This window comes from Petromyzon marinus, chromosome 74 (assembly GCF_048934315.1).
Source record: "Petromyzon marinus isolate PM22_M1 ecotype Great Lakes invasive population chromosome 74, UKy_Petmar_22M1.pri1.0, whole genome shotgun sequence".
NCBI lineage: Eukaryota > Metazoa > Chordata > Hyperoartia > Petromyzontiformes > Petromyzontidae > Petromyzon > Petromyzon marinus.
The window spans coordinates 12,348,630-12,370,427 of NC_133740.1; the positions used below are offsets into that span (position 1 = coordinate 12,348,630).

Here is a 21,798-nt window from a genome sequence, read left to right on the forward strand (position 1 = left end):
TCACGCCCGGCCGCCTTTGTCTCCCCAGTGCTGATGTTCACAGACTGCACCAGCTACTCATTTGAGGCTCGGGGAGGCCCAGGACCGGTTCGGATATTTGTCACCGATGTTGGCTGTGAGCGGGACTCGAACTCGGGCCGCCGGGTTCGTGTCGCTGTGGGCTAACCGCTGCGCCACCACTTGACACTCGCACTCGGCCTTACACGTTGAGTGGTGGTGAAGGTGCACTTCGAGGTCATGATATGAAGTGTGGAAGGCTCGCCGCGGGCAGGAGGACCACGGGACAGATCCACGTGCTGCCGCGGGTCGACTGACTGTAATGGCTGGCATAATGCACCACCCGTGCCCCATACTGTGGCAACTCGCTGCATTTTAGCCGCCCGGCGCTCCGCTCGTTGTTGTGAGCGTCGCTCCTCCGCCCCCTCCGCTGTTGCCGCAGGGCGACTGCCTCCAACCGCCCGGTCGCATCAGAGTGCACCTAGCCTGGCACTGCCCGGTAGCGTCCTTCACGAGCCTCCTCCTCCACAGAGGCCTCTCTCACGCTGCTCCTCACGCTCCGTGACGTGTGTGCCGTGCGTGTGTCATGTGTCGTGTGCCATGCGTGTGCCGCGCGCCGTGGGTGACCTAGGCATCCTGCGAGCGGACGGGACTCTGGACAACGAAGCTTCGTGCCAGCGTCTGGCTGAGGTGGCGCTGGCTTACGCCAAAGCCGGTGAGTGGAGCCTCCGGGCCACAGCGGTGCCTCCTTCACAGGGGAGACTCCTGCCAAACACGCACGCAGCGTGCACGCTCACACACGTACACACAGACACACTCGCGCGCTCACACACGCAGACACTCACTCACACACGCAGACACACACTCACAGACACAGACACACACTCACACACGCAGACACACACTCACAGACACAGACACACACTCACACGCAGACACACTCGCGCGCTCACACACGCAGACACACGCTCGCACACTCGTACACGCAGACACACACTCGTACACACAGACACACACTCACACACGCAGACACACACTCACACACACAGACACACACTCACACACGCAGACACACACTCACAGACACACACGCAGACACACACTCGCACACACAGACACACTCACACACACAGCCACACTCGCACACACAGACACACACACACGCAGACACACGCACTCACACACACAGACACACACACACACAGACACACACTCGCACACACACAGACACACAGACACACACACTCACACATCGGCTCGACAGACCGAGGCACGAAGAGGAGGAGGCTGTCGACGCGGTTGACGCCGTGCCGTGCCGTGCCGTGCCGCTGCTGGATGTTGTGAGCCAGGCTGCCAGGTGATTGCGCCGAGCGACATGATGGACGGCAGGATCGGAGCCATCAAGCGCATCCTCATCGACAACGGCATGGCCAATCAGGTGCCGGAGCCCCGTCTAGCCCTAACGCTGACACTCGGCACGGCTGTAGCACTGAGCCACAGCGCTTAACACGAACCCCGATGTTGGCACTGACTCATTCAATCACTCACCCACCCACTCATTCACTCACTCACCAACTCATTCACTCACCCACCCACTCATTCACTCACTCACCAACTCATTCACTCACTCACCAACCCACTCACTCAATCACCCACCCACTAATTGACTCACTCACTCATCCATTAATTCACTCACTCATCCATTCATTCACTCACCAACCCACTCACTCACTCACCAACCCACTCACTCAATCACCTACCCACTAACTGACTCACTCACCCACCCACTCATTCATTCACTCACCAACCCACTCACTCAATCACCCACCCACGAATTGACTCACTCACTCACTCACCCACTCATTCACTCACCCACCCACTCATTCACTCACTCACCAACTCATTCACTCACTCACCAACCCACTCACTCAATCACCCACCCACTAATTGACTCACTCACTCATCCATTAATTCACTCACTCATCCATTCATTCACTCACCAACCCACTCACTCACTCACCAACCCACTCACTCAATCACCTACCCACTAACTGACTCACTCACCCACCCACTCATTCATTCACTCACCAACCCACTCACTCAATCACCCACCCACGAATTGACTCACTCACTCACTCACCCACTCATTCATTCACTCACCAACCAACCCACTCACTCACCCACCCACGCACGAATTGACTCACTCACCCACCCACTCATTCATTCACTCACCAATCCACTCGCTCACCCACCCACCCACTCTTGCAAATGAGCCCCGTCTAACCCGAACACTGACACTCAACACGACTATATCACTCACAATAACACTGACCACAACGCTTAACACTCACCCCAATGTTGTCACAAACTCATTCACTCACTCATTCATCCACTGACTCGTTCATTCATCCACTCATTCGTTCACTCACCAACCCACTCACTCGCCCACCCACTAATTCATTCACTCAATCATCCACTCATTCATTCACTCACCAAACCCACTCACCCACCCACTAATTCACTCAATCATCCACTCATTCATTCACTCACCAAACCCACTCACTCACCAACCCACTCACTCGCCCACCCACTTATTCACTCACTCAATCATCCACTCATTCGTTCACTCACCAACCCACTCACTCGCCCACCCACTAATCACTCACTCATCCACTCATTCATTCACTCACCAAACCCACACTCACCCACCCACTAATTCACTCACTCATCCACTCATTCATTCATTCACTCACCAAACCCACACTCACCCACCCACTCGTCCACTCATTCATTCACTCATACACTCATTCATTCACTCACCAAATGCACACTCACCCACCCACTAATTCACTCATCCACTCATTCATTCACTCACCAAACCCACACTCACCCACCCACTAATTCACTCACTCATCCACTCATTCATTCACTCACCAAACCCACACTCACCCACCCACTCGATCACCCACTCACTCATCCACTCATTCATTCACTCACCAAACCCACACTCACCCACCCACTCGATCACCCACTCACTCATCCACTCATTCATTCACTCACCAAACCGACTCACCCACCCACTCACTCATCCACCCATTCACTCACCAACCCACTCACTCACCCACCCACTCGATCACCCACCCACTCACTCACCCACTCACTCACCCATCCACTCACTCATCCACCCACCCACCCAATCACCCACTCAACTCATTCTTGCAAATGAGTCTCCTCCACGCTAGCCTCCCACGTGCTCACCCGGTGAGCACCAAGTCCAAATCCTTGGCCTCAGCGTTCAGCTCAGCCGCCGTTTGCCGATTCAGGTTGCCACGGTAACCTCTGCGCAGCCGACTCGCGGTTGCCATGGGAACTCATCTGCGCGGCGTGGTACACTGACCCCCCCACCCCCCCCCCCCCCCCCCGATTCCTCTCTCTGTCCATCCGATCGCAGGTCTCCATCATGAGCTACAGCGCCAAGTTCGCTTCCTGTTTTTACGGCCCATTCCGGTGAGTGGTGCATCGTGGGTAAATTGCAGCAGGGCCAATTTACCCACTCACCCGCTCGCACCCACTCACTCACCCACTAGCCCCCACTCACCCACTCACCCATCCACTCACCCACTCACCCACTAGCCCCCACTCACTCACTCAGTCACTCACCCACTCACTCACCCACTAGCCCCCACTCACTCACTCACTCACCCCCTCACCCACTCAGTCACCCACTCAGTCACCCACCCACTCACCCACCCACTCACCCACTTACACCCACTCACCCACTCACTCACCCACTAACCTCCACTCACTCACTCAGTCACTCACCCACTCACTCACCCACCCATCCACTCACCCACCCATCCACTCACTCACCCACTCACTCACTCACCCACTCACCCACTAGCCCCCACTCACCCACTCACCCACTCACTCACCCACTAGCCCCCACTCACCCACTCACCCATCCACTCACCCACTAGCCCCCACTCACTCACTCAGTCACTCACCCACTCACTCACCCACTAGCCCCCACTCACTCACTCAGTCACTCACCCACTCACTCACTCACCCACTCACCCACTAGCCCCTACTCACTCACTCAGTCACTCACCCACTCACTCACCACCCATCCACTCACTCACCCACTAGCTCCCACTCACTCACCCACTAGCCCCCACTCACTCACTCACTCACCCACTCACCCACTCACTCACCCACTCACTCATCCACTCACTCACCCACTAGCCTCCACTCACTCACTCACTCACCCACTCACCCACGCACTCACCCACCCATCCACTCACTCATCCACTCACTCACTCAGTCACTCACTCACCCACTAGCCCCCACTCACTCACTTAGTCACTCACCCACTCAACCACTCACTCACCCACCCACTCACTCACCCACCCACTCACTCACCCAACCACCCACTCACTCACCCAACCACTCGCCCCCACTCACTCACCCACTCACCTACTCACTCACCCACCCACCCACTCACCCACCCACTCACCCACCCACTCACTCACCCAACCACTCTCCCCCACCCACTCACTCGCCCCCACCCACTCACTAACCCACTCACCCACTCACTCACTCACTTAGTCACTCACCCACCCACTCACTCACTAACCCACTCACCCACTCAATCATCCACTCAGTCATCCACCCACTCACCCACCCACTCACCCACTTACACTTACACCCACTCACCCGCTCACTCACCCACAAGACAGACAGAATTGGCACTTGACCGGTAGGCATTGCACAGACGAGAGAGCCGGTGTGTGTGTGTGTGAGAGACAATGACAGTGGTGATGACGGCGATGTGGGCTCGCACAACAGTGTGTGCGCGTAAGAGACTCGAGCAGCCGCATTCTGAACGAGCTGGAGTCCCAACCCAGCCGCGGCACCCCACTGGGAAGTCCCCCGATCGCTCGCGCGATGTTTTGTGGGAATCGTAACGCGCGCCGTCCAATCAGAGTGGACGCTAACGATCTGTCGTGGTCTCCGGCCAATCAGAGTGGACGCTGACGATCTGTCGTGGTCTCCGGCCAATCAGAGTGGACGCTAACGATCTCTCGTGGTCTCCGGCCAATCAGAGTGGACGCTGACGATCTGTCGTGGTCTCCGGCCAATCAGAGTGGACGCTAACGATCTCTCGTGGTCTCCGGCCAATCAGAGTGGACGCTAACGATCTCTCGTGGTCTCCGGCCAATCAAAGTGGACGCTAACGATCTGTCGTGGTCTCCGGCCAATCAGAGTGGACGCTAACGATCTCTCGTGGTATCCGGCCAATCAGAGTGGACGCTGACGATCTCTCTTGGTCTCCGGCCAATCAGAGTGGACGCTAACGATGTCTCGTGGTCTCCGGCCAATCAGAGTGGACGCTAACGATCTGTTGAGGTCTCCGGCCAATCAGAGTGGATGCTAACGATCTGTCGTGGTCTCCGGCCAATCAGAGTGGACGCTGACGATCTCTCGTGGTCTCCGGCCAATCAGAGTGGATGCTGACGATCTCTCGTGGTCTCCGGCCAATCAGAGTGGACGCTGACGATCTATCGTGGTCTCCGGCCAATCAGAGTGGACGCTAACGATCTCTCGTGGTCTCCGGCCAATCAGAGTGGACGCTAACGATCTCTCGTGGTCTCCGGCCAATCAGAGTGGACGCTAACTATCTCTCGTGGTCTCTGGCCAATCAGAGTGGACGCTAACGATCTCTCGTGGTCTCCGGCCAATCAGAGTGGACGCTAACGATCTGTCGTGGTCTCTGGCCAATCAGAGTGGACGCTAACGATCTGTCGTGGTCTCCGGCCAATCAGAGTGGACGCTAACGATCTCTCGTGGTCTCCGGCCAATCAGAGTGGACGCTAACGATCTCTCGTGGTCTCTGGCCAATCAGAGTGGACGTTAACCTTTAACTTTGTTTACTGTACCAGGTAAGGGTCCACTGAGCTGTGTAGCCCTTTTTCAGAAGCCATCGCAAATGGCAGCTCAACGAAAGTGGCTTCTTATCATCATCATCATCATCACCATCACGTGGAAATGTACAGCAGCAGCCAAGCACGCTAAAACGCGTGGTGACGTCGATTCTAAACGTGGAGGGAAAAAACGGAGGACCCGGAGAAAAATCCACGCAGCCACGGGGAGAGAGACACGCAGACTCCAAATATACAGCAGCAGGTGTCATGGGTCGGGATCGAACCCACGACCTCCTGTATACCAGGCGAGGTAGTTAACATCTCCTAGCCACCGTGATGATGATGAGAGAGACACAGACTCCAAATACACAGCAGCAGCAGGCGTCGTCAGGGTCGGGATCGAACCCACAACCTCCTGCTACCAGGCGAGGTAGTCAACATCTCATAGCCGCCGTGATGATGATGAGAGAGAGACGCAGACTCCAAATACACAGCAGCAGCAGCAGGCATCGTCAGGGTCGGGATCGAACCCACGACCTCCTGCGTACCAGGCGAGGTAGTCAACATCTCCTAGCCACCGTGGACGCTAACGAATCCCTCGTGGTCTTTCAGGGACGCCGCCAAGTCGGCGCCGGCGTTTGGAGACCGGAAGTGCTACCAGCTTCCTCCCGGGGCCAGGGGCCTCGCCCTGAGGGCCGTGGTGAGCCGCACGACAACAAAGACAAAGGGCCCCCCCCACCCACCCACGACAACGCGTAGCCTCTAACGCGCGCCGCCGGGGCAAGTGCTGTTGGCGAGCAGGGGGTGGGTGGCCAGCACCACGCCCGCCCGACCGCCTTTGTCTCCCCCCCCCCCCCCCGGCGGCGACGCTTGCTACGCGCGCACGGCGCCGGCTGCCCTCGGTCGAGGCCGAGCCGAGCCAGGGCAGCCGTCGGCAAATCGGAAATAACGAGAAGAGAATTAACGTTGTCGAATTCGGCGAGTGAGAGACGGAAAAACCAACCTCACAATGCTCCAAAGAGCCGCGATGCGACGTGAATACGGAAGACGGACGGGATGACGGCGGCGGTGGTGGTGGTGGTGGCGGTCCCTTGGTGGGCAACGTCACGGAGAGGCTCTTAGAGAACCGCACGCGGCTACAGAGCCGCACGGTGCCGTCTGTGTGTGTGTGTACGTACGTGACGTGTGTGTGTGAGTGTACGTGACGTGTGTGTGTACGTGTGTGTGTGTGTACGTGATGTGTGTGTGTGTACGTGATGTGTGTGTGTACGTACGTTACATCTGTGCGTACGTGATGTGTGTGCATACGTGATGTGTGTGTGTGTGTATACGATGTGTGTGTACGTGTGTGTACGTCGTGTGTGTGTGTGTGTGTACGTGATGTGTGTGTACGTGACGTGTGTGTGTGTGTGTACGTGACGTGTGTGTGTGTACGTGACGTGTGTGTACGTGACGTGTGTGTACGTGACGTGTGTGTACTTGACGTGTGTGTGTGTACATGATGTGTGTGTGTACGTGACGTGTGTGTGTGTACGTGACGTGTGTGTGTGTGTACGTGACGTGTGTGTGTGTACGTGACGTGTGTGTGTGTACGTGACGTGTGTGTGTGTACGTGACGTGTGTGTGTACGTGACGTGTGTGTGTGTGTACGTGACGTGTGTGTGTGTGTACGTGACGTGTGTGTACGTGACGTGTGTGTACGTGACGTGTGTGTACGTGACGTGTGTGTACGTGACGTGTGTGTGTGTACGTGACGTGTGTGTGTGTACGTGACGTGTGTGTGTATGTGACGTGTGTGTGTACGTGACGTGTGTGTGTACGTGACGTGTGTATACGTGACGTGTGTGTGTACGTGACGTGTGTGTGTGTACGTGACGTGTGTGTGTGTGTACGTGACGTGTGTGTGTGTACGTGACGTGTGTGTGTGTGTGTACGTGACGTGTGTGTGTGTACGTGACGTGTGTGTGTGTACGTGATGTGTGTGTGTGTGTACGTGACGTGTGTGTGTGTGTACGTGACGTGTGTGTGTGTACGTGACGTGTGTGTGTGTACGTGACGTGTGTGTGTGTGTACGTGTGTGTGTGTGTACGTGAGGTGTGTGTACGTGACGTGTGTGTGTGTGTACGTGACGTGTGTGTGTGTGTGTACGTGACGTGTGTGTGTGTACGTGACGTGTGTGTGTGTACGTGACGTGTGTGTACGTGACGTGTGTGTGTGTGTGTGTACGTGACGTGTGTGTACGTGACGTGTGTGTGTATACGCGTCGTGCCGCTGTGTGGCAGGAGCGTGACGTGCGTGAAGGAGCCGATGTGGTGATGGTGAAGCCCGGCCTCCCGTACATCGACATCGTCCGGGAGGTCAAGGATAAGGTGTGTGTGTGTACTCTGTGTGTGTGTGTGTGTATACTCTGTGTGTGTGTACTCTGTGTGTGTGTGTATATATACTCTGCGTGTGTGTACTCTGCGTGTGTGTGTGTACTCTGTGTGTGTGTACTGTGTGTGTGTACTCTGTGTGTGTGTGTGTACTCTGTGTGTGTGTACTCTGTGTGTGTGTACTATGTGTGTGTGTGTACACTGTGTGTGTGTACTCTGTGTGTGTGTGTACTCTGTGTGTGTGTGTACTCTGTGTGTGTACACTGTGTGCGTACTCTGTGTGTGTACTCTGTGTGTGTGTGTACTCTGTGTGTGTGTACTATGTGTGTGTACTCTGTGTGTGTGTACTCTGTGTGTGTGTGTACTCTGTGTGTGTGTGTACTCTGTGTGTGTGTGTACTCTGTGTGTGTTTGTACTCTGTGTGTGTGTGTACACACTGTGTGTGTACTCTGTGTGTGTGTACACTGTGTGTGTGTACACTGTGTGTGTGTGTGTACACTGTGTGTGTGTGTGTGTACTCTGTGTGTGTGTGTACTCTGTGTGTGTGTACTCTGTGTGTGTGTGTACACACACTGTGTGTGTGTACACACTGTGTGTGTGTACTCTGTGTGTGTGTACTGTGTGTGTGTGTGTACTCTGTGTGTGTGTACACTGTGTGTGTGTGTACTCTGTGTGTGTACTCTGTGTGTGTACTCTGTGTGTGTGTACACTGTGTGCGTACTATGTGTGCGTACTCTGTGTGTGTACACTGTGTGTGTGTACACTGTGTGTGTGTACACTGTGTGTGCGTACTCTGTGTGTGTGTACTCTGTGTGTGTGTGTGTGTACTCTGTGTGTGTGTACTCTGTGTGTACTCTGTGTGTGTGTACTCTGTGTGTGTGTACACTGTGTGCGTACTCTGTGTGCGTACTCTGTGTGTGTACTCTGTGTGTGTGTACACTGTGTGTGTACACTGTGTGCGTACTCTGTGTGTGTACTCTGTGTGTGTACTCTGTGTGTGTGTACACTGTGTGCGTACTCTGTGTGTGTACTCTGTGTTTGTACTCTGTGTGTGTACACTGTGTGTGTACTCTGTGTGTGTGTACACTGTGCGTACTCTGTGTGTGTACTCTGTGTGTGTACACTGTGTGCGTACTCTGTGTGTGTGTACTCTGTGTGTGTGTACTCTGTGTGTGTACTCTGTGTGCGTACTCTGTGTGCGTACTCTGTGTGCGTACTCTGTGTGCGTACTCTGTGTTTGTACTCTGTGTGTGTACACTGTGTGTGTACTCTGTGTGTGTACACTGTGCGTACTCTGTGTGTGTACTCTGTGTGTGTGTACTCTGTGTGTGTGTACTCTGTGTGTGTGTACTCTGTGTGTGTGTACACTGTGTGCGTACTCTGTGTGCGTACTCTGTGTGTGTGTGTACACTGTGTGTGTGTACACTGTGTGTGTGTGTACACTGTGTGTGTACTCTGTGTGTGTGTGTGTGTACTCTGTGTGTGTGTACTCTGTGTGTGTGTACTCTGTGTGCGTACTCTGTGTGCGTACTCTGTGTGAACACTGTGTGCGTACTCTGTGTGTGCGTACTCTGTGTGTGCGTACTCTGTGTGTGTGTACTCTGTGTGTGTGTGTGTGTACTCTGTGTGTGTGTACACTGTGTGCGTACTCTGTGTGTGTGTACACTGTGTGCGTACTCTGTGTGTGTACTCTGTGTGTCTACTCTGTGTGTGTGTACACTGTGTGTGTACACTGTGTGTGTACACTGTGTGTGTGTGTGTACTCTGTGTGTGTGTACTCTGTGTGTGTGTACTCTGTGTGTGTGTGTGTACTCTGTGTGTGTACTCTGTGTGTGTGTACTCTGTGTGTGTGTACTCTGTGTGTCTACTCTGTGTGTGTGTACATTGTGTGTGTACACTGTGTGTGTGTGTGTACACTGTGTGTGTGTACTCTGTGTGTGTACTCTGTGTGTGTACTCTGTGTGTGTGTGTACTCTGTGTGTGTGTGTACTCTGTGTGTGTGTACTCTGTGTGTGTGTACTCTGTGTACTCTGTGTGTGTGTGTACTCTGTGTGTGTGTACTCTGTGTGTGTGTGTGTACTCTGCCTCCAACCCGCTGTGCCACCCAACCCACCGTGCCGGCCTCCGTAGGAGGCATCGCCGCTACGCGCGAAACGGCACTTGCCCCGACGGTCCGTTGAAGGCAACCTTTGCTTGCGTTGTGCGTGTGTGCTGTGTGTGTTTGTGTGCTGCGTGCGTGCTGCGTGTGTGCTGCGTGTGTGTGTGTGCTGTGTGTGCGTGCTGTGTGTGTGTGCGTGCTGCGTGTGTGTGTGCTGCGTGTTGCGTGCGTGCTGTGTGTGTGTGCGTGCTGCGTGTGTGTGTGCTGCGTGTTGCGTGCGTGCTGCGTGTGTGTGTGTGCTGCGTGCATGTTGTGTGTGTGCTGTGTGTGTGCTGTGTGTGTGTGCGTGTTGCGTGTGTGCTGCGTGCGTGCGTGTTGCGTGCAGTACCCGCACACTCCGCTGGCCGTGTACCACGTGTCGGGAGAGTTCGCCATGCTGCACCACGCAGCCACGCACGGAGCCTTCCAGCTGCGCTCGGCCGTCATGGAGGCGATCACCTGCCTGTCACGTGCCGGTGAGGAGCCAGGGGGGAGCCGGGGGGGGGCGGGGTGAACGAGTGAGTGAGTGGGGGTGAGCGAGTGAGTGAGTGAGTGGGGGTGGGCGAGTGGGGGTGAGCGAGCGAGTAAGTGAATGAGTGGGGGTGAGCGAGTGGGGGTGGGGGTGAGCGAGTGGGAGTGAGCGAGTGGGGGTGAGTGAGCGAGTGAGTGGGGGTGAGTGAGTGAGTGGGGGTGAGCGAGTGGGGGTGAGCGAGCGAGTAAGTGAGTGGGGGTAAGCGAGCGAGTGAGTGAGTGAGTGGGGGTGGGCAAGTGGGGGTGAGCGAGCGAGTGAGTGAGTGGGGGTGAGCGAGTGGGGGTGAGCGAGTGGGAGTGAGCGAGTGGGGGTGAGTGAGCGAGTGAGTGGGGGTGAGTGAGTGAGTGGGGGTGAGTGAGTGGGGGTGAGCGAGTGGGGGTGAGTGAGCGAGTGAGTGGTGGTGAGCGAGTGGGAGTGAGCGAGTGGGAGTGAGTGAGCGAGTGAGTGGGGGTGAGCGAGTGGGGGTGAGTGAGCGAGTGAGTGGTGGTGAGCGAGTGGGAGTGAGCGAGTGGGAGTGAGTGAGCGAGTGAGTGGGGGTGAGCGAGTGGGGGTGAGTGAGCGAGTGAGTGGTGGTGAGCGAGTGGGAGTGAGCGAGTGGGAGTGAGTGAGCGAGTGAGTGGGGGTGAGTGAGTGGGAGTGAGTGAGCGAGTGAGTGGGGGTGAGCGAGCGAGCGAGCGAGTGAGTGGGGGTGAGTGAGTGAGTGAGTGAGCGAGTGAGTGAGCGAGTGGGGGTGAGTGAGTGGGCAAGTGAGCGAGCGAGTGAGTGGGGGTGAGTGAGTGAGCGAGTGAGTGAGTGGGGGTGAGTGAGTGAGTGAGCGAGTGGGGGTGAGTGAGCGAGTGAGTGAGTGGGGGTGAGTAGGCGAGTGAGTGGGGTTGAGTGAGCGAGTGAGTGAGTGGGGGTGAGTGAGTGAGTGGGGGTGAGTGGGTGAGCGAGTGAGCGAGTGAGTCAGGGCGAGTGGGGAGCAGCGGTGTCTTGGCTAGCGCGCCGCACTCTGAATCCGGTGGCCCGAGTTCGATTCTCGCTCTCGGCCACACACCAGCGACGGTTATCTGAACCGGTCCTGGGCCTACCCCTACGCCGGCTCAGCCTCAAATGAGCCTCACCTGGTTACGGTGCGAAAACATCGCCGCCGGGCACTTTCCCCGGCAGCGTCCTGCCGGAGGCTACACGGGGGATCTTTATCTTTGGCTGTGTTGTGTCCGCAGGTGCCGATATCGTCATCACCTACTTTGTGCCTCAGCTGCTGGACTGGCTGCGGGAGGAGGCGGCGTAGGAGGAGCCGGGAATTCTCGCTCGCCCCGCGGGATTGGGGCCGTCCATAAATGACGTCACGCACCTAGGGGGAGGGGGGCGGGGTCAGACATTTGTGACGATGTGTGACGTGACGGGGGGGGGGTTTGAGAAATGTGACGTCACATCAAATCGCGCAACTTTATAAATAAATACAGACAACACGTTCTACTTAATTAAATTAACTTTTTAAATAAATGTTTTCTCCTACAACATCGGAGTGCAGCGCCACATTAAATACGCACTACAATAGTTAAAATCGATTTGAAGCATGTTTTATTTTTTGGGGGGGGGGGGGGGCAGAGCTTTGTGACGTCATATTTGAGGGGGGGTCTGACTTTTTGTGACGCCGCGTGACGAAGGAGGGGGGCGGGGTAAAAAATCTCCAAAATCGCGTGACGTCATTTATGGACGGCCCCATTCTCGCTCGCCGAGGTTCCTCATCCAGCAGTAGATTGATGGTGGCTGATGGTGGTGGTGGTGACTTGGGGAGGGTCCTCATCCAGCAGTAGATTGATCGTGGCCGATTAATTTCACGTGGTCCATGGCTTCAAACTTGACTCTTGTTCTATCGTAGACACTAACACGTTATTTAGCAGCGTTGTCCTATTTACTCTTAATGTTTAATCTTTCACTAATTACGAACGTTTTGTTTTATTACCAGCAGACAAATTGCAAGGAAACTGAAAAATGTATCAGAAACTGAATATTGAAATAAAAACTTATCAATCTGAAGAGGGTGTAGTCACGTGACGCTTGATTGAAATGGGGTTTTCTGGCCGAGTGGATCTAGAGCTTGGCCAGCCTGCATCGGGAATTTTCAATGTTACCGAGAGCCAATCAGGGGCGAGGGGCGGGGTCAATCGATGACTCGTCAACCAATCACGGTTAAGTGGGTGGAGCTTCAATACTTTCTCCGCCCACTAAGAGAGGGGGGGTGGCTACACATTTCCACGCTCACTGTCCCCCTCTAACCAATCAGCGTTAAGTGGGGTGGAGCTTTTAACGTTTCCTGCCCACTAAGGGGAGGGAGTGGCTACACATTTCCCCGCCCACTGGTCCTCTACAACCAATCAGCCGCCGCAATTATTTGAAAGAAAAATAATACCGTGACCTTACAAGGAGCATTATAGACAATGGGCCCTTCTTCATCGCACACGGATGGGCTATTGACTGAACAAAAATAACTTACATTGTATAGTAAGTTATATTATACTGTGCATTCTTGTTGTAACGTTATAAGTCCACGGTGTTGGTGGATGTTATTTTAATTCTTATTTAAACGCACCCCTCACACACCCCCCATGAACCTCCCGTGGCGGGAACTTAAACCGACTTACTGCTCCGCCCCTCCTGGGACCTTCTCATCCAATCACAGCGGCAGATGGCCGGGGGGGGGCCGGGGGGGGGGCGGGGGGGGCAACTTCACCCCACGCGCTCGTTTCCCGCGTCTCGTTTCCTCACCCCCCGCCTCGGCAACACCGAGTCGACCAATCGGCGCCGAGGTGGTGGGGCTTCGCGCGTGGCGCGGACCAATGGGAGCGCGAGTTGCCCACCTGGGCGCGCGCGGCCGAAGTTTCCCGCGCGTTTTCTCTCCCTCGCGGGGGCCTTTCCCCCCCCCCCACCCCCGGCTTTTTTCCCGCCAAATTTCAAAGACGAACCGTCATGGCGGCCTGAGAGTGGTGGCGAATTAAAAAAAACACACAACTCCTGAGGGAGATTTTAAAAATATAAAAAAAAGCCTGAGGTAAACGATGTTCCCCAACGTTCAGCCGTGTTTCCAACTGCTCCGCATCGGCGCGCCGGCGTCTGGCCACGGCGTGCGCGACCTCTACACGTTCGTGCCGGGCGGCGAGCGCTGCTCGGCGGATCTGGGCCGCGCGGAGGGCCGCGTCCACGTTTGCCTTCGCTCGGCGTCGCGGCCCGCGCTGCTGTCCCGCCTCCACGCCTCCCTCACGGCCGAGCGCTGCGGCAACGGTCGCGGCGGCGGTGGCGGAGCGGGGTCACGGAGGTACAGGGTCTACATCACGGACCACAGCTCCAGCGGTGAGCAGCGGGGTGTTGGGCGCCGTGTGGGGTCGCGCTCAGCGCTGCTGCGCTACGAAGTCGGCTACGAGCGCCACCCGGTCCTGTGGGCGTCCTCCCCTAGGTCGACTCGGCCTCAAACGAGTTAACCTTGTGCAGTGTGTGTGTTAGAAAAGGCCGTGGTTTCTGGCCACCCACCCCCTCGTGTCACCACAGTTGCCGGCAGCCTTCATAGGGTGCTGCTGCTGCTACTCGCTACTAACAGCACTTGCCCCTACAGCCTGTTAGAGGCTACACGGGGGATCTTTGTCTGTGTGTGAGCTACTCGCTACTAACAGCACTTGCCCCTACAGCCTGTTAGAGGCTACACGGGGGAGCTTTGTATGCGTGTGTCACCATCGTCATCATCCATGGGGGTGCGGTGGGAGGCGTTCATCCAGCAGTGGATTCATCATTGGTGGTGCTATGGTGGTGGGGGGAGGGGTTCATCCAGCAGTGGATTGATCATTGGTGGTGCTATGATGGTGGGGGGAGGCGTTCATCCAGCAGTGGATTGATCATTGGTGGTGCTGTGATGGTGGGGGGAGGCGTTCATCCAGCAGTGGATTGATCATTGGTGGTGCTATGGTGGTGGGGGGAGGCGTTCATCCAGCAGTGGATTGATCATGGATGGTGCTATGGTGGTGGGGGGAGGCGTTCATCCAGCAGTGGATTGATCATTGGTGGTGCTGTGATGGTGGGGGGAGGCGTTCATCCAGCAGTGGATTGATCATTGGTGGTGCTATGGTGGTGGGGGGAGGCGTTCATCCAGCAGTGGATTGATCATGGATGGTGCTATGGTGGTGGGGGGAGGCGTTCATCCAGCAGTGGATTGATCATTGGTGGTGCTGTGATGGTGGGGGGAGGCGTTCATCCAGCAGTGGATTGATCATTGGTGGTGCTATGGTGGGGGGGGGAGGCGTTCCTCCAGCAGTGGATTGATCATTGGTGGTGCTATGGTGGGGGGGAGGCGTTCATCCAGTAGTGGATTGATCATTGGTGGTGCTATGGTGGGGGGGAGGCGTTCATCCAGTAGTGGATTGATCATGGATGGTGCTGTGATGGTGGGGGGAGGCGTTCATGCAGCAGTGGATTGATCATGGATGGTGCTATGGTGGTGGGGGGAGGCGTTCATCCAGTAGTGGATTGATCATTGGTGGTGCTGTGATGGTGGGGGGGGAGGCGTTCATCCAGCAGTGGATTGATCATTGGTGGTGCTGTGATGGTGGGGGGGGAGGCGTTCAACCAGCAGTGGATTCATCATTGGTGGTGCTATGGTGGGGGGGAGGCGTTCATCCAGCAGTGGATTCATCATTGGTGGTGCTATGGTGGGGGGAGACGTTGATCCAGCAGTGGATTCATCATCGATGGTGCTATGGTGGGGGGAGGCGTTAATCCAGCAGTGGATTGATAATGGCTGATGCTATGGTGGGGGGGAGGCGTTCATCCAGCAGTGGATTGATAATGGCTGATGCTGTGGCATTGCAAGCCGAATGCATCCCACCACTGACAACACTACGTCAACACGTGTAAAAAAAATACGTTCAGAGTAAATATATAACCGGCGACGTTTCGGGCAACGGTCCTTCAAAGCACACACAAATGACTGCATTACAACGTGGGTGGGCGATGTTATTCTTTTTAAGGCACGGTTCGGCGAAACGGGGAGGGCACGGGTCAGGCGCGGCCCTGGTCAGTGACTAATGCAAGTTCAGGTTGATGTTATTGTAACCAGGTAAGTGCTCTCTCTCTCTCGAGAGAGGCAGGGTCGAGGAGCCTCGTTTGCATGAGCGAGTGGGTGAACGATTTGAGTGAGTGAATTAATGAATGGGCGAGTTCAGGTTGATTCCTGTGCAACCAGGCGAGAGCTTGAGAGACCACAGGGTAGAGGAGAATCGGCCAGTCGGGGTTGATTATTGCTGCTGTGTGATTCCAAATTGAGTAAAGTGAAGCACTAGGTGGTTCGTTTCAAGTAAAAAACACACAATTATCCATGGGCTCATCTTCTTTGGTTCCTTCGGTAAAGTCACGTAGAATGAGAATAAAATAATAAATTGATAAAATAACACAATAATATTCTCACGACGTTTCGGCCACAACACAAGCGCTGTCCTCCAGACAGTCTCGTCCCCTTCACCTGATGAAGGCCGCTTGTGTTGTGGCCGAAACGTCGTGAGAATATTATTGTGTTATTTTATTATTTTATTCTCATTCTACGTGGTGACTTTACCGAAAGAACCAAAGAAGATGAATCCTTGCAGGCACGAAAGCTTTAAATCGAAATTTATCCATGGGCTGTCCACGTAATCACCATCTGTCACGAACATGTCATCATGTAATCAATCCATATAGCCCTTGCACAGTCATCTCTCCATCTGCGCTCGTGTCTCTGTGTGTACAAGCGTGAGTGTAAATAATCGCTGTGTCCCTGGGTGCTGCCGTGTCTCCACTTGTGTGCAGGCATCGGTGTGAATGATCGCCGTGTCTCTGTGTGTACAAGCGTGAGTGTACACCACCAACACCACCATGCCGTGTCTCCCGCTTGTGCTGCCGTGTCTCGGCTTGCGTTTCCGTGTCTCGGTTTGTGTGCAGGCATCGGTGCGAATGATCGCCGCGTCTCTGTGCGACCCACCATGTCTCTGCGCGTGCCCCGTGCCTCTGCCCGTGTCCCCGCCTCTCCGGTCGTGTGCAGGCACCGGTACGAGTGATTAACGTGCCTCTCTCTACGTGTGTCCCCGCGTCCCTGCCCCGCGCGTCTCTGCGTGCGCAGGCACGAGCGTGAACGAGCGGCGAGTGGAGCGGGGGGACCGGGTGGAGCTGCACGATGGAGACACTGTGTTGCTGGGCCCCGCTCAGACAAACGCTCGTGGCGCAGACTCAGAGTTCCTCTTCCTCTTCCAGAAGGTGCAGAGATTCCCCCTCCTCCTCCTCCTCCTCATCCCCGAAAGAACACAACCACCACCGCCTCTCCACAGCACGTGTTACTTTTATTCACGAACTTGGCGATGAAAACAAGAGCAGCGCTTGATGCTCGGCCGGATCGCATCGTTCATCTCGCCGTGCGTTCACGTCGCGGTACTCTGGCGGTGGTGTGCGACGACGGGTGTATAGGATTAATGGGGAGCGGTGGCGCAGCGATTAGCGCTACGCTGCGCGGCAAACCCGGCAAAGACCCGAGTTCGATTCCTGCTCAAGGCTACCACCATCAACACTAGTGGTGATTAATTATCTGAGAACCGGTCCCGAGCCTCCTCGTAGGCCGACTCTGTATCAAATGAGTAGCTGGTGCGGTGTGCAGTAAACATCGCCACTGGGGAGACAAAGGCGGCCGGGCGGGCCAGGTGCTGGACACCCACCCCCTTGTGCTATGTGCCGGCCTTCATAGGCGCTGCTGCTACTCCCTAACAGCACTTGCCCCAATAGCCTGTTGAGGCTATACGGGGGATCTTTATGATCGTTGTATAGGATTAATATCGGTTACAATGATATAGGATTATGGAAGACCAAACATGGTATATCGCTATACAGTATGTATATGTTGAACCGTTTTTACTAAGTTCAGTCTCCCCTCTCCTGCTCTCCTCACTTTCCTCTCCTATGCTTCCGTCCTTTCTCGTCTCCACTTTCCCCTCTCCTGCTCATTCATTATTCTCCCTCCTCCTCCTCCTCCTCCTCCACCTCTTCACCTCTCTCCCCACACCTCTCCTTCCTTCTCCCTACCTCCAGCTATCTCCTCCCCTACTACCTCTCCCATCTCCTCACCTCCTCTCCCCACCCCTCCCGTCCACCTCGTGTTGACCCCAGGTGGACGTGAGGCCGGACGACTTCGACGCGATCCCAATGTCGAGCTGCCCGCCGCGTCGCCGCCACTCCGCACCGGCCACACCTCCCGCCACGACGACCCCGGCCCCAACGACGCCGGTGACACCGACACCGGCACCGCCTCCACGCGCCCTCATCCTCACCTCCATCGGCAGCATCAGCAAGCTTCAGGCGTCCTCGCTCACCTACCACCCGGGCCGCGGCACCAACGGTGGCGCCGCCGCCGCCGCCACTCCCACTGACCCGGTCGGCCACGCCGACGCAGCCGGCACGGAACAGCAGCAGCAGCAGCAGCGTCGGCAGCGGCCGGCTTCCGAGTCCGGTGAGTGGCAGTTTCACTGGAGGGGTCGCGAGTGGTAACCGCCGAGGGTCGTAGATTCACAGCGTCGGTCGGTGCGATTCGCCGGTGCCCGCGTGCCCGGCCGTGCCGTGGTTGCGCCGTGCGTAACCACGAACTGCCGACGTCGGCCCTCGAGCCACGACACTCGCACCATTGCTGGCACCACCGCCCCTATCGCCAGCATTTTCGCTGACCGTAATGCCTGACACTAGCGCTGCCGCTAGCACTAATTGTGCGCACGAACACTACCCCTAGCGCTGACACTAACATAACCCATACACTGACACCTAATTCCTATCACTAACACCACCGTTACAACTACCTCACACACACCACTACTATTATCACTACCACTCTTACTGGCACAGTCCCTTCATACTAACACTGCCTCTGACACTAACGCGTAGCACTAACAGGACCCCTAACACAAACACTACTTCCAATACAAGCACTAACGCTACCTCCAGCACTTACATAACTCAAACACTGCCATCTTATTAACGACACTACTCCAAACTCATTTCACTAACACCATCACCACGATAAGTGCCTCTCACACTCGCACCACTCCTATCACTACCACCATCTCCTAATACGACCCCTAACACTATCACTAGTCATAACACATTAACACTGCCCATAACAAAGTCACAACTCATAACACATTAGCACTACCCCCTAACACTATCACAACACATTAGCACTACCCCTAACACTATCACTACTCATAACACATTAGCACCACCCCTTACACTATCACTACTCAAACACATTATCACTAACACTATCACTATCCCAAACACCAACTCCATTCTCCTACCAGTAACCCTAACACCACTCGCCTGACTCTAAACGCTCTCCCCCCTCCTCTGCCCTCCCACCTCCATCCCCCGCACACACAGACCCCCTGTTGGCGCCCACCCGCAAGCGGCAGCGCAAGCCGGTGCACACGGTGCGGCGCGACCTGGACACGGAGGTCACCGCGAGCCGACCCCACCGCGACCTCCGCTGCCCAGAAGTCACGGTGACCCGGAGGCTCCTCTCGGACGGATTATCACGATCGTCGCCGTCGTCATCGCCATCGCCGCCGCCGTCGCCGCGGTCTCGCTCCTCGTCTGACGACGACGATGACGATGTGGACGACGGTGACGGTGCCAGTGGTAATGACGAGGAGGAGGAGGAGGAGGTGGTGAAGGAGGAGGAGACGATGGAGGGACGGGGTTGGGAGCGGCGCCTGATGGAGTCGCGCACAGCGGGATTTGGGGGGGCTGCGGGGAGACCTCAGGGGGGGCGCGGAGCCCACAGAGGAAGTGGAGGCGCCAGGAGGAATGCTGGGAGCTGCCAGCGCACCACTGGAACCGGGTAAGGGTGGGGGGTTGGCTCATAATGGCCGTGCTGGGAACACCGCACTCACCTGTTCACCCACCCCTTTCACTCACACGCTTGTTTGTTCACTCTCAAAATTGCTCACCCAGCGCAACCACCCTTCACTCAACCGTTCACGTGCTCACCCACTCCTCCTCGCACGCTCGGCACCCACTCACTCGCTCACCCCTGCACCGTGTGACTGACCCCTGACATCTCAGGAGACCGCGGGGCCGCCCCAGGAAGAACTCCTCTCCACTGGCAGCGGCGGCGCCATCGCCGGCGTCGCTCGCCAGGACCCCAAGTTCTTACTCCAAGACGCCGGCATCTCTCGTCAGGATCCCCAAGCCACTCGCCCAGTCGCCGCCCGTATCCCTCGGCTGGAGCCCAGCGTTCTCCAGCAGGACCCCACCATCGCTCACAGCAGCAGCAGCAGCAGCAGCAGCGGCAAAGAGCCCAGCGGCCTCAAAGAAAACTGGAGCGGCCGCCAGGGGCCCTGTCGGAGCGGCGGTGAAGAACGCTGTAAAAAGCACGGCAAAGGATGCGGTCGCGTCTGTGCGCGGTGCGGTGTGGAACGCGGCGAGGGGCCTTGCCGGTGGAGCCGCGGTTGAAGAGGAGGACGAGGAGAGTGATGACGAGGGGGCGGTGGCCGCGGTGGCCTCTGTGGCCGCGGTGGGGGGTGGGGAGGCTTGCGCCGCGCGCCGCTGCCTGCGCCCGCAGGATGAGACGCTGGACTGGGTGCAGTGCGACGCGTGCGACGCCTGGTTCCACATGGCGTGCGTGGCATACCGCCCCGAGCACGGGGACTTCCACTGTGGGTGCTCCTAGCGAGGGCCGGTGGTGAGTGGGTGGGTGGGTGAATGAGTGGAGGAATGAGCGAGGGAGTAGGGTGGGTGAGTGAATGAACAAGTGCCTGGGTGAGTTAGGGGCTGTGTGGGCAAGTGAGAGGGTGAGTGGGTTTAGGGGTTGGGTGAGTGAGAGTAGGGGGGGGGGGGGAATGGGTAAGTGGGTGGGTGAGGGAGTTGGTGAATAAGAGAAGGGGTGGCCGAGTGAGTGAGGGCGCGGGTGGGTGGGTGGGTGAGTGAGGGGTGGGTGAGTAGTAGGATAGGAGGCTACAAACACAGACATGGAGACAGAGAGACACACAGACACAGCGGCATAAACGCACGCGGTGTGATTGAATTGGTGAGTGCATGAGTCTGGGCGATTGGGTGTCAGAGACAACACTGTCATGGTGAGTACCCTGGTAGTAAGCACACTGTTAGAGAATGTACACTCACTCACACAGGCGATGTCGTCGTGACGACAGTGTTGCCATTGTAACAACGGCGCTCATTAACAGGGGCGGGGAACCTTTTTTTTCTGCCAAGGGCCATTTGGATATTTATATAACCTCATTCGCGGGCCATGCAAAATTATCAACTTGCAAAATTAGCCCGCGTTATATTTGGTCAAACATTTAATGAACTCGCCCCTAATGCGATGGCTGGAACTGCTTCTCTTTGGCGAGGCGTGTGGTGATGTTAGCTGGTATTGTTGTTGCTACTCGCCACTGCTTTTCCAGGTTTGCTCCCTAGATTTATTGAATTTCGAGTCCCGCCTGCGGTTTGCCTTGGCAGGGCCACACCTAAATAATTTTGCGGGCTGTACACGGCCCGCGGGCCGCACGTTTCCCTACCCCTGGTGTAGAACAGCCTCTGCAAAGTCTCGGCGATCATATTGAGCCCGTTCCGTTTTCAAGGAGTTTTATTTGCCTGCGCGCGTGTGTATCAAGGGAACAAAGGGCGTGAGTGGGGAGCGGTGGCGCAGTGGTTAGCACCCTGCGCTACGAACCCCGTGACCCCGAGTTAGATTCTTACCCCCTCACGATCGCCACCAGTGACGATTATCTGAACTGCTTCGTGGGCCTCCCCGAGGTCGACTCGGCTTCGTGCGAGTACCTGGCGCAGGGCTAAATT

The 21,798-nt window shown here is 56.3% G+C and overlaps 2 protein-coding genes across 4 annotated transcripts in view; both read left to right on the forward strand.

Moving 5' to 3' along the window:
- ALAD (aminolevulinate dehydratase) overlaps nt 1–12,984 on the forward strand; it is a 31,856-nt gene extending 18,872 nt beyond the window's left edge. For all 3 annotated transcript variants that reach the window (XM_032979567.2, XM_032979566.2, XM_076056154.1), the window contains 7 exons: nt 629–712; nt 1,347–1,435; nt 3,449–3,504; nt 6,531–6,618; nt 8,201–8,287; nt 10,774–10,903; nt 12,165–12,984. In XM_032979567.2, the coding sequence (XP_032835458.1) occupies nt 629–712; nt 1,347–1,435; nt 3,449–3,504; nt 6,531–6,618; nt 8,201–8,287; nt 10,774–10,903; nt 12,165–12,232 (602 nt within the window). In that variant the 3' untranslated portion in view covers nt 12,233–12,984. The remainder of the gene's footprint in view (nt 1–628; nt 713–1,346; nt 1,436–3,448; nt 3,505–6,530; nt 6,619–8,200; nt 8,288–10,773; nt 10,904–12,164) is intronic.
- A 668-nt stretch (nt 12,985–13,652) lies between these two features.
- On the forward strand, nt 13,653–20,817 carry TCF19 (transcription factor 19). The gene is made up of 5 exons (XM_032979595.2): nt 13,653–14,295; nt 17,084–17,217; nt 18,118–18,457; nt 19,378–19,837; nt 20,062–20,817. The coding sequence occupies exons 1-5, from the start codon at nt 14,004–14,006 to the stop codon at nt 20,666–20,668; spliced, it is 1,833 nt and encodes a 610-aa protein (XP_032835486.1). The 5' UTR covers nt 13,653–14,003; the 3' UTR covers nt 20,669–20,817.
- Nucleotides 20,818–21,798: the final 981 nt, after the last annotated feature.

Excerpts from the sequence above, each read along its gene's own strand:
- TCF19 (XM_032979595.2), top strand. The coding sequence starts at position 14,004 with ATGTTCCCCAACGTTCAGCCGTGTTTCCAACTGCTCCGCATCGGCGCG. Across the intron at positions 17,218-18,117 it reads TCCTCTTCCTCTTCCAGAAG|GTGGACGTGAGGCCGGACGA; the intron begins GTGCAGAGATTC and ends TGTTGACCCCAG. Across the intron at positions 19,838-20,061 it reads CAGCGCACCACTGGAACCGG|GAGACCGCGGGGCCGCCCCA; the intron begins GTAAGGGTGGGG and ends CTGACATCTCAG.